Below are 16,139 nucleotides of genomic sequence, written 5' to 3'. Positions count from 1 at the left end.
CACTGTAGTAAAGAATGGAGCACATTGCTAAATAACTGAGTGAAAACCCTGCAGTGGGAGCTGTCCCTGAATTAGAATGGGATCTCTCAATTAATCAGATACATTGACATCCAAAAATGTTCACAGGAGTATCCGAATTTAGTATGCAAAATAGGAAACATCAGACACCTCCCCTGGTTTAATAAAGTGGCCCCTGAAAAATCTGTGTTTAATCCACACACTTTGAAACCTGACACAAATTCTTATTTTAGGTGTAAAAAAATCTCCAGATAACATTAATATTCATGTCTTACAAGATAAACTTTTAAGACTGAGAATTCTATAAGTCACAAGGGGTAGTCCGAGACAAGCTGGCACAAATGGACCTCAAGTTACATTTATTCCATAACCCATTCTTCGGTGGGGAGGCTAGAAACTTTACTATGGTAAACGGTAGCAGTGGCAGAGAACCTGCACACTGCTTCCTTTGTGTCTCACTACCAGATATAGTAGCCCATTTACATATAAAAAGTATTTAAGACCAGTAGACATTCTGGTTCTTAAAGGCATCATCAATGGATGCTCCGAGAGTAGGGTATGCCTAGCATGTGCAAAAGTTTCAGCTCTATAGGGTCATACCTTTCTGGAAATTCTGCCAGACACCTTGGTACCTAGCTCACTCCCATGTACCACTTCCCCTAAACATCAACATGCATCTCTGAAATTATAATGTAGTCTCAACTGTTGGAATTGTGAGCTGACTTATCAAAGCAGAGTCAGGCCCAGGGAAAGAAACCCAGTAATGTGTTGTGATTAATAGGTTCATTTTATCGACTTATAAATAAATTGTCTCAAACCTTTTATGTAATAAGAGCTATTTATTATAAAAAATCATCCACAGCGACTAATATAATTAGTATTGTAATAGTGACCATATGAGACAAGATTAGGTTACCAGTGACCGCCTCAGTACATCAGGCAGTATCTCCAGCAGTAATGTAAAAAAAAAAAAAAAAAAAAAAAAAAAAAGGGCTTTGCTAATTTGGAATGTCTTTATGTGGGTAATGCAGAACGACTATACCTGGCACCAAGGTAATACTATTAGTAATAAACATCCAAAATGCCACATGATTTATCACTGAATTATCAGATTGATTTTGATTTCTGGAATTCAAACACCAGCTTATCAGTTCTGAAAATACACACATTTTCATCTCTAAAACACACTTTTCAATTTTGGTACACATATATTCAGTCAAACAAAAGATGCTAATTTAGTGGGCTGGACTTGACACACAAGAGCTATTTACAGACAGCTGGAGAGCTATCAGTAGCCCACGAGCTACTCATTGGAAGCCTGATAGAAACACATGTAGTAACAGGCTTTCCAATTGTTGAGTTTCCTTCATGTTGTACAGTTATAGCTGTAGGATGGGCTGGATAAACAGAACTGCCAAATTGGGATAGAAAAAGGAAATTAGATTTATCATTGTCAGCCTGTTTGCGCGTGATGGTGTAGAGTGTTATTCCACCAAAATTATGAGAAGAGTGCTTTACCCAAGGTCTTGGAAGGTGTTTACTGTGACTCCAGTGTTAGATCCAGTTTGAATTTAATACCCTATGTTCTGATAACGCTAATGGGATAGTTGAACACTGCATTCAATACATTAATTGTTTTAACTTACCTGTGCTTTTCCCAGATTTGGGAGGCCCAACAATTGCGATCCTAATAGGCACTGATACTTTGGGTTTTGGTTGGTTGAGATACTTCACTGGATTTCTCAAAAATATGTCCCGATTTTCTTTTGTTGAAAAGAAATAGATGTACTGACGAAAGATCACAGGAAAACTGGGATTTTCAGGCGTCTGTAGTGTTTTGATAACATCTCCAACAGAAAGCTGATAAATATAAATACACAAAGGAAGGTGGACACATTAATTCTACTGAAAATGTTGGGTGCCTACATTGTTATAAATACTAACATTTGCCCTATCCTCTTGTTAGGCACGTCATCAGCCCACTTTACTCAGAACCATTTTTATTAGAAACATTTCCTATGGATATGTCCAGTAAAAATGATTCCAAAAGTGTACCCAATCACAGACAGACCAACGGCTAAAAATATTCTAAGCAAAGAAGTATTCTATCGGGGAAATGATGCTATCTCGTGTTTCTGCTCCTATTAGGTCATCCTGAGCACTGTAAAAAAAACAACAACAAAAAAAAACACACACACACTTGTCTTTTAGAATGTAGAAAACAGTTACCTACTTTCTTTAACCTCCCCGGGTGTCAAACTATTGTTATGTGGGTCATATGAGAAAATATCTTTAGGGTTTAAAGAGCGCTGCTGCACCTATGTCCTTCAGTTTACTCAGATTTTTAAAGCACAGTAAAACTAAGAAAATCAATGGAATGCGAAGGGATGCAGGCAAGTTTTAAAGAATCTAGGGAGGGAGCAAAGTATGAATCAGAAACATTGTAATCAAAGGTACTTAATCTCTTCTAAAGCATACATTTACCTTTGCAGATTCTATCTCTTATCCCTTAGCAATACCCACCAAATTAGGATACTGGGATCTCGGACAGTTTAAATAAATGTAACCCAGAGAAATATTGGGTCAACCATGTTTTTTTTAAATTTAATAATAGTTTTTTACTTTGAAAATATAATTGCATATATATGAATTAAAGACTATATTTAAAGTAACAAACAAAATCAACAAAAAGTATACAAATTAAAACTCATCCTAAAATAAATAAAAAAACACGAATAGATTTTATATATTTGAAACCTGTAATAAAAAAAAGCCTTTACTTCATTAAAAAGTCTTACATTATTATAGAAAAATGGATTTATAAAACATTTTTAAATATTTAGCTATTTACACTACAATATCTCACACTTTTCTAGTTATTTTAATGGTGGAAGTCTTTTTTCTATTATTTAACAACGCCCATATTATCACGTATTCATTGTGTTTACATTTGTTTCTCCAGTCTGTAGACCATCGAGTTCAAGGTTGGACAGATGTTGCTGCATTGGGCAGGTAGGGACTTTTCAATTTTCAAATATACAAATTTAGAAGGGTACCATTAATGTAGGGAAAGTCGAAGGGAGTTTATTTAAGTTAAATAATGATGAGTTTTTAATGTTTTGTATGTTTCAACATGTTCCTCTATTCAGGTTATCAGAGATATCGCTTACCAGATTTTGATTGTTTCTCATTTTAATTAATTAATTTTTTAATCTAGGATAAAATATAGTAGGTATAATTTTACCCAACTGAAGTTTTGTGTTTCAGAGTAAGGTGTGATTTGTCATTGGCCCTACTACAGAATTGTTTGACCTGCTTATTAGTGTGTCATATACATTTTGCACAGAGTTTCTAGGACAAACATATTCTTAGTGTAATTGTATTATATGTGAATAGGACCCCCGGGTATCCTAATTGAAGTAGACATATGGTTTAATCAGAGACGTCTCTACCACCTATTAAGACTAGTGAGGGATCTATTTTTCCCCATCTTAACCTAGCCCCTCCAGTTGTGACTGTTTTCTTTCTGAGTATTGTTACAAGTCTTTAGTCACTGTGTTAAATAGGTGAAAGATGTGAAAACTAGCAGTATGATCAGTTAAGCCACTAGGAATTACTATTGGATTAATGATCTCTCCATGGATGTGTGCTGAGAAGAATATATAATCTATAATACTAGCACAAACTTGAGCTCTACGCATTTCAAAAGGCATGCATACTTGATGGAACGGCTATTCATGTTCACAAGACTGAACCTAATGAATATATCATACAGTGCTTCCTTCCAAGAATCTACGTCTCTGAAATAAGCATGGGACACAAGTAGGTCATGAACATTTACCTGGTCTTATGTCTTGCCACCCTTCCCCTTATTTATTCAGCATTAAACTCTCCACCTAATTTACCCTGGGAAAGCACATCCAGTGCTCAAGTCATTCTTCAAATCTACCTCCAGGATGCTAGACTAACATAATAAATGACCAGAACAATATCAGAAAACTAAGAGGGAAACCTTTTTTAAAACAACATACTTGCCTTGTGTCACAGTTATTTTAACATTTACCTGGATCATAAGGCTAGACTAGCGGTGGTGTGCACCTATTGACAGGAAACTCTAGTGCAGTGAACAGTGCTTAAAACTCACAATTTTCCAACTGGTCCACTTATGCAGCATTTTATTCGGTGATGTCATCCTTTACTTAGCTGGCCACACCATCTAAATAGCTACCCTGCTCATCTCCTTTCTTTTTTTTATAGAAATATTTTATTAGTACTTGCATTTCAATAACAAAACATTAGTTTTGCACAGTTGTATCATTGTAACAGGTAGGTATGCATCCAGCCCCACCAGATTCAATTCCAAAACCATAAGATCTAGCTCAAGATGTCCAGAGTAATACATTTGGGTTTGATTAGGTTCCAAGCCCATAATAGTTCCACCATTACTTCCAAACACATTTGTATTTGCGGAGACACCGCTGTGCAGCATAAACCTCTTTACTTCTTCAAGCTTACCGCACCAGTCCCTACCTCGGGTACATACCTCCATCGAGGGCACCATGAAGGCTTTCCAATTTTGTGTAATATCTCTTTTGGCAATTAACACACCCTGGCCTATCAATGTCCTGTATCCGCAGGGCGCACCTACATATTCAAGAATAGCAAGTAAAGCAACTATTGGGTTTACTTCAAGTTCTGTGCCTGTTATGACAGAAAGAGCATTAGTAACAGGGGTCCAGTACACCTGTTTCACTGGGTATTTTCAGACAACATGAAAAAAAAAACATTGGGTCCTTAACACCTGTGATGTTTAGGTGAGTCAGTGATGCCTGCCCCCCACACTCAATAAGGTGACATTATAGGTCTGCTGTAAGTATTTAAATTGCATGAAGCGGCATCTGGCAGAAATTGCTATTGTTTGGTGGGCCATACAAGCATCTCTGCAGTCTGCCTTGTCTGATTCCCACACCCAGGTCTTCCACTTGGCATACAGATTGTCCAGGGACGTAGGCAAATGTATGACCAGGGATTTATAGATTTGTAATACCCCACCTTTAAATAATGGGGCCATGAGGATCTTGTTTTCTAGGGGGCTATCTATATATGAGGATCTTGTTTTCTAGGGGGCTATCTATATTCAGAGATGTCCTCTTGCATTTCCTAATAAGTGGGTAGTGCATTTCAGGGTTGCAGAAAGCTGTAAAATTGTGATGCCAGCATTCACAATTCCACTTGAATTTCCTGAAAGGATTCCATATGATCCTCCCCACCGGCCCCACCTTGTCCACTTTATCCATTGAATGGTGGCCTTCCATACTCTGGGCCACCTCTGGGAGTTCAGATGGGATGGGGCACCCAAAGAAGATATGCATGATGAAAGAGATACTTACATTTGGTAGCACTTCTTGTGGAGTATACAGAATCTACATGTGGATTACTCACCTTTTGAATATCACCCAGTGTGCCAGCATTCCACTGAAACTTTTGTTCATAACTCTCCACATCGCATGTGACTCTGTGTGACGTCATTGGAGCCATAAGAAGTCCCCATTGGTATGCTGATGTCAGTTTCCATCACTTTTTTCGTGTTTTCAAGGCGAACAGGTGAAACCAACATTACAAGTGCAACAAAATGTCACAATACACATATATACACAAATATGTATATGAAATAAGAATTGCATAAACAATATACAGATTTCTTTTTGGCATATACAAGCAAGCAATGGGGAGGCGGGAGGAATCCGCAAGTAGATACTGTATCCACCAGAAAAAGTGTACTAAAGGTAAGTAACTTGAATGGATCGGCGCCGACAATGCCGCTATCGGCGCTGGAGATCTGGAACCCGAGTAACCTGAGTAACCGAATCCAAAGGAACTGGAGTGGAATGACGTGACGCTGGCATGAACCGTCTGACATCAGGGAAGGCACTTTTGGCACCACCGACTCCTGCAGAGCGTCAATCGGTGAAGTAGTCCCATCCTTGGTGCCAGAAAACACTGGGGTACCTGGGCCATCAGCATGAAAGGCAGGAGCAGCGCCTGCTGGTACTGCTCCGGGAATCCTCCCAGCGAATATAATATCGGACCCATGGTGCCCGCAGGTGCATCAGCTGAAGTGACGGCCTGGCTTAAAATGCTATACATGGGATTCAGGAAGTTGGATGGCTCTGTCCTGGGAGCCGGAAAAGCTGGATACCCTTGCTCCTCTCAAAGAGAAGGAGGACAAATTGGAGGAACCACTTCTTGGTGAAGTATGAGGTCTTACTGGACTTGAAAGTGACGCCAAACATCCTACAGGAAATGGAGCTGATAGCCTTCCTTCCACCTTAGAAACTGACGATGGAGAAACAGCTCTTGAAGATTGACCCGGGGAACTGTGGCCCGCTTCTTCTGGTCCTCTTGGATGACTTCGAGGAGTGAGGAGACGGCAATTCCGAATGAGGTCTAGACTTGTGATGAATCCTTTCTTTCTTCCTGGCCTTGGCCATGAAGACCTTCGCCTATCTTTCTTTTAAAGCCTTTGGGCTCATCTTGTGGCACGAAGAGCAGGTGTCGACATAGTTGTCCGAGGTAAGACACAAAAGACAGTCGTTGTGAGGATCAGTGATCGATATCTGACCCTCACACTACAGACAGGGCTTGAAACTCGACTTCCTTGGAGGAGACATTGTAGCAGAAAAACTGTATCCACTATTTCTCCAACCTGAAACACTGTTACCAACAGTAACCTAAGGGACAGATGAGAAAAACTGTTACGCATCCAAGGTGTGGAAAAAAGGGAAATGACATGAGCACACCAACGAGGACTTCTTTTGGCTCTGATGATTCCACACGGAGTCCCTTGCAGATTCATGGCATTGTGACGTCCTCGTCGACATGGAGAGGTTTGAAGAAAAGTTTCTGTGGAATGCTGGTGCACTCGAGATATTCAAAAGTTGAGAAATCCCCACGTAGATGTATTCATCAGAAATTGTCTAGTCCTAGTATGGCCAGTTCACCCCTGTAGGCAGGGTCCTCCCACCCCATGTGCAGCCAGTCATTAATGGGAAGAAGATGTGTTGCCAAAGAATAGGATTATGTCTGCCGTGGCAAGGCCACTGTCATGCATCATCTGGATGCATTTCCCGAAGGCCACCCTAGAGGTGCTACCTGCCCACATGAATTTGTATCCTATGGGCAGGACTGAATCAAAGCAGGATTTTGGAATGTGTAGGGCGTGACTTTAGAGCATATATCGAGCAGCCTTGTCAGAACCATAATTTTATATAGTGCAATCCTACCCATGGAATTCAATTTGAAGTTGTTCCAGCGGGTAAGGTTTTGTTGGGCTCTTCGTGCCACGGGCCAAGCTTAAGACTCCAAGTCAGGTTAGGTTCCCAGGAGATGTGCATCCCAAGGTATTGGAAGATGACCCCCCGTATCGGGATTCGAGATTGCCAGGCTACATCCTGATGAACAAGTTATCTACCTTCGGGAACGCATAATCTGGTAGAGACAATATCTAGCTGCAGATTCCTTACCTTTCTGCACATCAGCGGTGCTGGAAGTGACGCTGCAGTCACCTGTATAGGCGCCACCCAGGAGCGCAGGTGTCGGGTACTTTTCATGACTTTCCACGTCGGAGCACAGAGCCATGAAGTGAACTGACAAGTGTGCGTTTAAACTAGGGCCCTGAAAAAGGAACAACCCGAGCCTTAGAAAACTGTTCGCAGAGAGGGAAGGCATGGGTGGGTGTGAGGAATCATCAACTAGATATAGTCTCCACCAGATAATCCGTTAATGAAGGTAAGTAACTTGTTCATCTGATAGGGACTTCTAGCTGCCGATTCTTCACCTTTGAGTAGATACCCAAGCCATACCATCCTGGTGGTGGGCTGAGGCCTGCAGGACCGAATAGGCGAAATGTCTCTGTGGACCTGACTGTCCGGTCAGTAGTGTTTGGCAAACATATGCATAGACCCCCACGTTGCTGCCTGGTAGATGTCCAGTACTGGCACTCCACAAGCTAATGCCATGGTCACAGCTTTTCCTCTGGTGAAATGGGCCCTTAAGCCCTGAGGAGGCTGCTTTTTAGCCAGGGCATAGCAGATCTTTATACAGAGAACAACCCAGCACAAAATGGTTTGTTTCTGTACTGCTCAATGTTTTTTCACCCCCAACATACCCCACAAAGAGCTAGTCATCCACCTGGAACTCTTTTGTGCAGTCAAGATAGAACAACAATGCTCTTTTTGGGACCAGACGGAGTTGCTCCTTGTTAGAAATGGGGTCTCTAGTTGGCAGTGGTTTGCACCCTGTCCAAGTAGGGACCCTCAGTCTAGTCAGGGTAAGGGAGTCACACAGCTAAGATAATACCTGCTCACCCCCTTAATAGTTTGGCTAAAGCAGTTAGGCTTATCTCAAAGGCAATGTGTAAAGTATTTGCACACACACACAGTAACCCAGTGAAAACACCACAAAAGTACTCCACACCAGTTTAGAAAAATAACCAATATTTAACTGAGTAAAACGAGACCAAAACAACAAAAATTCAACATTCACAAGTAAAGATACAATTTTTTAAAGGTTAAATGTAGTATAGTGTTTAGAAACACAATAGCTCCAACTGTGGGTATCACGATGTTTTGAAGGGAGTGCGGGCCGGTCATGGAGTTGCACGGACCCCAGTTATAGTACCTTGAAAAACGATGAGGAAACAAAGATGTTGCACGGAGTCGGGGAGGTGAGGTGTCTGTATTTTACTGCCATCGGGGAGGCGAGGCGTTGGTTCCTTATGTCAAGAAGAGGTTGATGGATCTACCAGATCAAGATGTGAAGCATCGACTGTGCGGTGTTGTAATCACACCACAGGGCCACAGTGTAGGAAAGTAGCCTCTTTCTAGGTTGGTTACCTCCACTTTTGGCCTGTGTGTCAGTGTGTCTGACTGTGTCTACTGTGATCCTTCTAATCGGGGCCCCTGTAGTTATGCTCTCTCCCTTAAGTTATGGTTATTACATACTGGTAATCCAGTATTTCACCCCCAATTGGCATACTGGTGCCCCCTTATAAGTCCCTAGTATATGGTACCTGGGTACCCAGAGCATTGGGGTTCCAGGGCATCCCTATGGGCTGTAGCATTTCTTTTTGCCACGCATAGGGAGCCCATGCAAAGGCTTCTACAGGACTGCCATTGCAGCCTGTGTAAAAAGGTGCATGCACCCTTTCACTGCCATTTACACTGCACCAGGTCACTTATAAGTCACTTCTATAGCAGGCCCTCCAGCCCTGAGAGCAGGGTGCAGAGTACCTGTGTGTGATGGCACCCCTGCACTAGCAGAGGTACCCTAATGACCTCCAGGATCATTTTCCCAGACTTCATGAGTGTGGGGATGCCATTTTACATGTGTACAGGACATAGGTCACTACCTATGTCCAGCTACATAAAGGAAACTTCGAAAATAAGCATGTTTGGTATCAAACAGGTTGGAATCATACCCCAAGGCTTTTGCAAGCATTGGTTGTATGATTTCATGCACTCTGGGGTCCCCTTAGAGGACCCCCAGTATTGCCACGGAAGCCTTCTGAGGATTTCCAGGCAGCCCCAGCTGCTGCCACCTCTCAGACAGGTTTCTGCCCTCCTGTTGCTTGAGCAGCTCAAGCCCAGGAAGGCAGAACAAAGGATTTCCTTTGGGAGTAGGGTGTTATACCCTCTCCCTTTGGAAATAGGTGTTACAGGCTTTGGAGGGGTAGCCTCTCTAAGCCACTGGAAATGCTTTGAAGGGCATAGATGGTGCCCTCCTTGCATAATCCAGTCTACCTGTTCAGGGACCCCCAGTCCCTGCTCCGGTGCTAAACTGGACAAAGGAAAGGGGAGTGACCACTCCCCGTCCATCACTACCACGGGGGGTGCTCAGAGATCCTCCAGAGTGTACCTGGGTTTTGTCATCCTGGATTCCAAGTTGGCATGGAATACTGGGAGCATCTGAGTGGCCAGTGCCAGCAGGTGACGTCAGAGCCCTCTCCTGATAGGTGCTTACCTGTTTAGCCTGACCAATCCACCTTTCAGGGCTATTTAGGGTCTCTCTCTTGGGTGGTCCTTCAGATTCGGATTGCAAGACTCCAGCAGGAATCCTCTGCATCCTTTACATCACCTTCTTACCAAAGAAACTGTATCTGGACCCTCCAGGAACTCTACAAATTGCAACAAAGAAGCAAAGACGACTTCTGCAACATTGTGTCTTCAGCTCCTGCCAGCAACTGTTTCCCGGTCGTGCATCCTCAGAGGATAGCATGTCTTCAGCCTGCACCAGAAAAAGCAAAGGAATCTCCCATGGAGTGAAGGAGTCACTCCCCTGCTTCAGCAGGCACCTCTCTTCAAGGATGACCAGTTGTGTGGGACCCCTCTCCTGATGAGCTGCGTGGACCCTGCATCATGGGTGTGGACTGAAGTGGTCCCGACGGTCCTGACATCCAACAGTCTAACTTTGGTGGAGGTAAGAGCTTGCCTCCCCACGCAAGACAGTACACCCGTGCACTGCGTGTTTTGCAGTTGCCAAGGCTTGTTGGTATCCTTCCACAAAGTTCTTCGTGCACCGCGCAGCTCCAGTCCCCAGCACTCCTTCCTCGATGCACAGCTTCCTGCGTGGTTCTCTGGTGGCGTGGGACCATTTGTTGTAGTGCTGCATGGGCCTCCATTGCACCTTCTTTGTCCCTGTGCTGTGGGACTCCTGTGCACGCTACCTGGTCTTCTGAGGGCTCTCTCAGTTGCTGAGAGCCCCCTCTGGTTTCCCCTCCTGGGTAGAGGCCACCAGGTCCCTCCTGATCCCAGGCAGCGCCATTTTCCGCTAACCGCGAGCTTTGCTTGTGCCAAGGCTTGTTGGCAGAATCCAGCAACGCAAACCAGACTGTAATCATCCATCCAGCATGGGACATCTACTGCACCAATCAGAAACCCACACCTGTCTTCTTGGGTGCAGTACTAACTGTTCTTCACCGGTGGGTCTTCTTTTGCACCTTCCTCTGGGTTAGCAGGGGCTCCTGTTCTCCCTGGGCCTGGTCCCCTTGGGGGTTGGTGTCTTGCACTCTCTTCTGGTTCTTTCATAATCATCTTTCATGTGTTCTTGTGTGTTATAGGAAAGTTACTGTGATTTACTCCTGATTTCCTGGGCTCTGGGGTGGGTTATATTACTTACCTTTGGTGTTTTCTAATACTCCCAGCGCCCCTCTACACACTGCACTTGCCTAGGTGGGAAACCGACTTTTGCATTCCACTTTCTTAGTATATGGTTTGTGTTCCCCCATGCCTATTTCTAACTATTGTGATTTTCACAATTTGTACTGTTTTCTAACTGTTTTTACAGCTATTTCTGCATACTAGTGTTCATAATTTGTGTATTACTTACCTCCTAAGGGAGTATAGCCTCTATGGTATTTCTGGCATTCGTGTCACCAAAATAAAAGTACCTTTATTTTTGTAACACTGAGTATTTTCTTTCATATGTGTGAGTAATGTGTGACTACAGTGATATTGCATGAGCTTTGCATGTAAGCTGGTTAGGCCTTGGCTGCTCATCCACACTAGAGAACCTGGCTTCTAGACACTATCTACATTTCACTAATAAGGGATAACTGGACCTGGTAAAAGGTGTAAGTACCTTAGGTGCCCACTACAAACCAGGCCAGCCTCCTACACACAGGAGCTGCAGCGGAGTCTGAGTCGGGTGCCGTGGAAGTTGGTGACACAGCGTTCTAGACTCACACTGTGGAGTGACTTCGGAGGCACTGTGGTGGTGTCGGGCCGGCAATGGAGGTTGCGGTCTCGCACTCAGCGAGGAACATGGCTCTGGTGTAGGCAGGGAGTCAGAGAGCAGCACCGGTCCTGAAGTCGTTATGGACATCAATGCATTTGTTTCTTCCTTGTTGCACCAGAACTCACTGCCCAGGAACTGGATTTCATACCACTTGGTAAGTCAAGGCAAGCTCAGTACAAGCCCTTGGAGAACCTTTGGAAGCAGGATTTAGAAAGCAAAGCCCAGTACTTTTACTTACAGGACAAAAGCAGCATGCAGCAGCCCAGCACAGCAAAGTTCAGAAACCCCAAACTCCAACTCTCTATCTGCTCTCAGTGGGAAACTACACTTAACAGATATTTCAAGGGAATTAGTTGTCATGTTACCCTATTGGACAGACAATCCTTGCAATAGTGAAAGCCGAATTTAGCAGTATTTCACTATCAGAAAGTGTAAAGCACACCAGTATAGGTCCTACCTTTTAAATACACTGCACCCTACCTATTGGGCTGCCCTGGGCCTACCTTAGGGGAGACTTATATTTAGTAAAAGGGAAGTTGGGCCTGGCAAGTGGATGCGCTTGCCAGGTCGAAATGGCAGTTTAGAACAGCACACACTGATACTGCAATGGCAGGCCTGAGACATTTTTACAATCCACTCTGGTGGCTGCAGGCCCACTAGTAGCATTTGATTTTTAGGCCCTGGGCAGAAATAGTGCACTTTACTAGGGAGTTACTGGTAAATCAATAATGCCAATCATGGATAAATCAATCACCAATACAATTTAGACAGGGAACACTTGCACTTTAGCAGAGTTCAGCAATGGTAAATTCCCTAGAATCCTAAAGCCAGCAAAAACGAAATGCAGCACAGTCAACAACAGGAGGTCAAAGGCAAAACTTTTGGAGATATCCCTGCAAAAAGGGCCATTTCCAACACTCCTCTTCTTTAGAGGAATGTGGAGCAGCGTAAAAGGTGGATAGGGTGACAGATTTTCCCAAATGATATGGGGTCACCACTGTCAGGAGTAAAGCGGTCTGTGTGTAAAGCAACACCTTGTCAGGGGAGACATTAATATATGGAGCTTGAATAATAAAGGCTGCAGCTCACTCACCCTCCGGGCAGATGCTGTTGCCACTAGGAAGGCTGTCTTGATGATAAGCAGCTGGGGGCGGGGGGCGGGGGTTGTGCAGCTGCTCAAAGGAAGCACACAAAGTAGCTGAGAACTAAGTTTAGATTCTACTGAGGCATGATAAAGGATAAAGGGGGAAACAAATGTACAAGCCCTTTGAGAAACCTATGTACAACAGGGCACTTAAGTAAAGTACGTTGGTAAGCCAGCTGCAGGAAGGCAGACAGAGCAGAGAGATAACCCTGAAGAGTGCCCAGAGTGGAGCCCTGCTGGGCATAGGGTAAGAATGAATTGAAGAATATCAGAGAGGCAGCAAGAAGGTCGATAGACTTTTCTGTACAATATTTGCCAAATGTTTGCCAACGGCAGGTGCATACCATTTTGGTGGAGGGCAATCTGGCCACCAAGATAACTTTACACACTCTGGGAGGAAGGTCAAAAGCCACACAAGGAGGTGGAGAGTTGACAGGTTTGGGTGGAGGACCCTCCCCTGCTGCTGTGTCAGAAGATCCTCACAAAGGGGTAGCCTGAACGGAGGATCGATACTCAATTTCAGAAGCTCCAGATACCAGACTCTCCATGCCCAGTCCAGAGCCACAAGGATGACTTGGGCCCGGCCGTTCTTGATCTTCCTGAGAACTCTGGGCAGAAGTGGTATGGGCGGAAAGGAGTACAGGAGGCCTGAACACCACTTGAGACGAAAAGCATCACAGAACGATTGCCATCTTGGAAACTCCAATGCGCAAAACTGCTGACACTGCACGTTCTCTTCAAAGGTGAACAGATTTAATCAAGGCTCTTCCCATTGCTGAAAGATTCCTTGTACCACCTCCGAATGGAGATTCCACTTGTAATCCGCTCGGCATCGATGACTGAGTTCATCCACCCTGGCGATCAGAGAGAACCTGCCAGGTGTGGAACAACTAGGGTTATGCCCTGCTGTTCCAGCCATGTCCAGAGACGCAGAGCTTCTTGACAAAGGGTCCATGAACCCACCCGCCCTGCTTGTTGTAGTAACACAGAGGTGGTGTTGTCCATGAACACCTGCATTAACTTGACAGAAGGAAGAAATTATTTCACTGCTAACTGGATGGCACGGAGCTCCAGCAGGTTGATATGGAGATCCAAATTCTGCCAGAGACCAGACTCCTCTGATCTCCACCTCTCCCAGATGGCAACCCCATCCCAGGAGTGATACATCTGTCACTACTGTCAGATCTGGTTGAGGAACGGAGAGGAGTCTGCCTTTGACCCAATCGCAGTTTGTATGCTTGCACTGCAGGTCTTTTTTAGTTCCCTCTGAGATCTGTACCATGTCGAAAAGATTGCCCTGATGTTGTGTCCACTGGACTTCAGGTCCCACTGCAGAGCCTGCATATGCTATCTGGCATGATTCATTAGCAAGATACGGAAGGCTCTGAGGCATTGCAGCTTTAGAGTAATTTTCACCAAAATCCAGGACAGTGGTGAAACATGGGTATCATAACCTTAATATCCTGGATTCTCTGCTTGGGAGGCTAAGCCCAAAGCTGCACTGTGTCCAGAACAGCTCCAATGGAAGACAGCATCTAAGAAGGAGTCAAGTGTGACTTTGGCACATTTATAGTGAACCCCAGCGAATACAGGAGTTCCGCCTTAGTTTGAAGGTGGGAGACAACAATCTGGGGCCACGCCCCCTTCAACAGCCAGTCATAGAGGTAGTGGAAGACAAACTCCTAACCTGCGCAGATGAGCTGCGACCACCATCATCACCTTGGTGAAAACCCGAGGGGCTCTGGTAAGGCCAAAAGGAAGCACGGTGAACCGAAAGTGCTTGTGGCCTACCTTGAACTGCATGTAATACTTGTGGGCAGGCAGGATGGGGATGTGAAAATACGCATCCTTCAAGTCCAGCGCTACCAGCCAGTTTTCTTGGTCTAGGGCAGACAAGACCTGAGCCAAAGTGAGCATCTTGAATTTCTCATCTTTGAGGAAAAGATTTACAGTTTGCAGATTTAGAATAGGGCGAAGACCCTTGATCTTTTGGGGTATCCAAAAGAAGCAGGAATAACAAGCACTGCTTACTTCTGATATCAGAACCCTTTCTATAGCTCTCTTGTAGGAAGCTTGTGTGGTGGACACCCATAGTTTTGGCACCTTATACCAGGTCTAGACAGCCCATATTAGTGAATGAAGACAGTGTATAGGAAGCCAAGGCTCTCTAGAGGTAGCTGTGGATAAGCAGCCAAGACCTATCTAGGAGGAGTGCAAAACACTTCCAATACCACAGCAGTCACACAGAAGCTTATTACACCTGAAAAGAACCACACAGTGTGCAAAAATAAAGGTACTTTTTTATAGTAGAACTGAACTAGATTCCTAGTAGGCAGCACCCCCCCCCCCCCCCAACTGGAGGTAAGTACACACAATTTATATATACACATAACTAATTAGGAATTAGCATAGCAAACAACAAGCATTGACAAGAATTGTACAGAATAGCTAGGGGCCTAGCGGAGGGCCAAACCATATTCTAAAATAGTGGAATGCAAAGTGAAGTCCCCCACCTAAGGATATGAAGTAGTTAGAGGGAAGTTGGCAGAACTCAGGACCCCAAGAGGTGAATCTATTAGTGACCCCCAGCGACCAGGAGAGCAGAGTTAAGTACCTGGTCTTCCCAAGAACTAACAGGAGGACTTAGAAAATGAATTGTGCAAGACCCGGGCCAGACCAGAGGAACCAAAAGGTGGATTCTGGAAGAAGAGGACCTGCAAAGGAAGGGGACTGAGTTCAGTCCACGATGGAGTGTCTGGTCGGGGCAGGAGCCACTACCCACCCTTCTTTGGATGAAGCTCTGGGCCAACGAGGAGAGATGAAGATCAGTTGCGTAGTCTAGGAGCTGCAGAAAGTCCTGGCAGCCATGCAGATGATATCCCACGTCAGTTGCCGGGTTGCAGTCCGTCAGTGGTTACGAGAACCACCAACAAGCCTTGGCAAATGCAAGAGGAGGCAAAAGAAGAGTTTCAAGGCTGAAGAGGGCCAGCAAGGTCTAGGGGCCTTGACCCTTGGAGGAAGTCTGGGCTGACCCTCAGCAGTCGGGGGTGTAAGCAGAAGGAGGCACAGCCCCCACAGACAAGCCACTGGCAGCAGGCACAGTGAGTTGCAGTGAGGCCCAATCAGCACACCTGAAGAGTAGTCCCACATCGCTGGGGCAGCAGAGGAGTGACTGTCCTTGAAA

General features: G+C 44.7%; 1 protein-coding gene and 1 long non-coding RNA gene across 5 annotated transcripts in view; one reads left to right on the top strand and one right to left on the bottom strand.

The window, feature by feature from the left end:
• Nucleotides 1-16,139, bottom strand: part of AK9 (adenylate kinase 9) — an 824,487-nt gene that overhangs the window by 196,976 nt on the left and 611,372 nt on the right. For all 4 annotated transcript variants that reach the window (XM_069234515.1, XM_069234516.1, XM_069234517.1 and 1 more), the window contains one exon: nucleotides 1,665-1,878. In XM_069234515.1, coding sequence (XP_069090616.1) covers nucleotides 1,665-1,878 — 214 coding nt within the window. The remainder of the gene's footprint in view (nucleotides 1-1,664; nucleotides 1,879-16,139) is intronic.
• The window catches only part of LOC138295903 (uncharacterized), a 419,369-nt gene that overhangs the window by 34,792 nt on the left and 368,438 nt on the right, over nucleotides 1-16,139 (top strand). Inside the window, exon 3 of the long non-coding RNA XR_011203710.1 lies at nucleotides 2,981-3,030. This is a non-coding gene — a long non-coding RNA (uncharacterized lncRNA). The remainder of the gene's footprint in view (nucleotides 1-2,980; nucleotides 3,031-16,139) is intronic.

The sequence above is a fragment of the Pleurodeles waltl genome, chromosome 5 (assembly GCF_031143425.1).
Source record: "Pleurodeles waltl isolate 20211129_DDA chromosome 5, aPleWal1.hap1.20221129, whole genome shotgun sequence".
Lineage (NCBI taxonomy): Eukaryota > Metazoa > Chordata > Amphibia > Caudata > Salamandridae > Pleurodeles > Pleurodeles waltl.
Note: the sequence above shows the minus strand (reverse complement) of the source record. Positions and strands in the feature narration are given on the sequence as shown.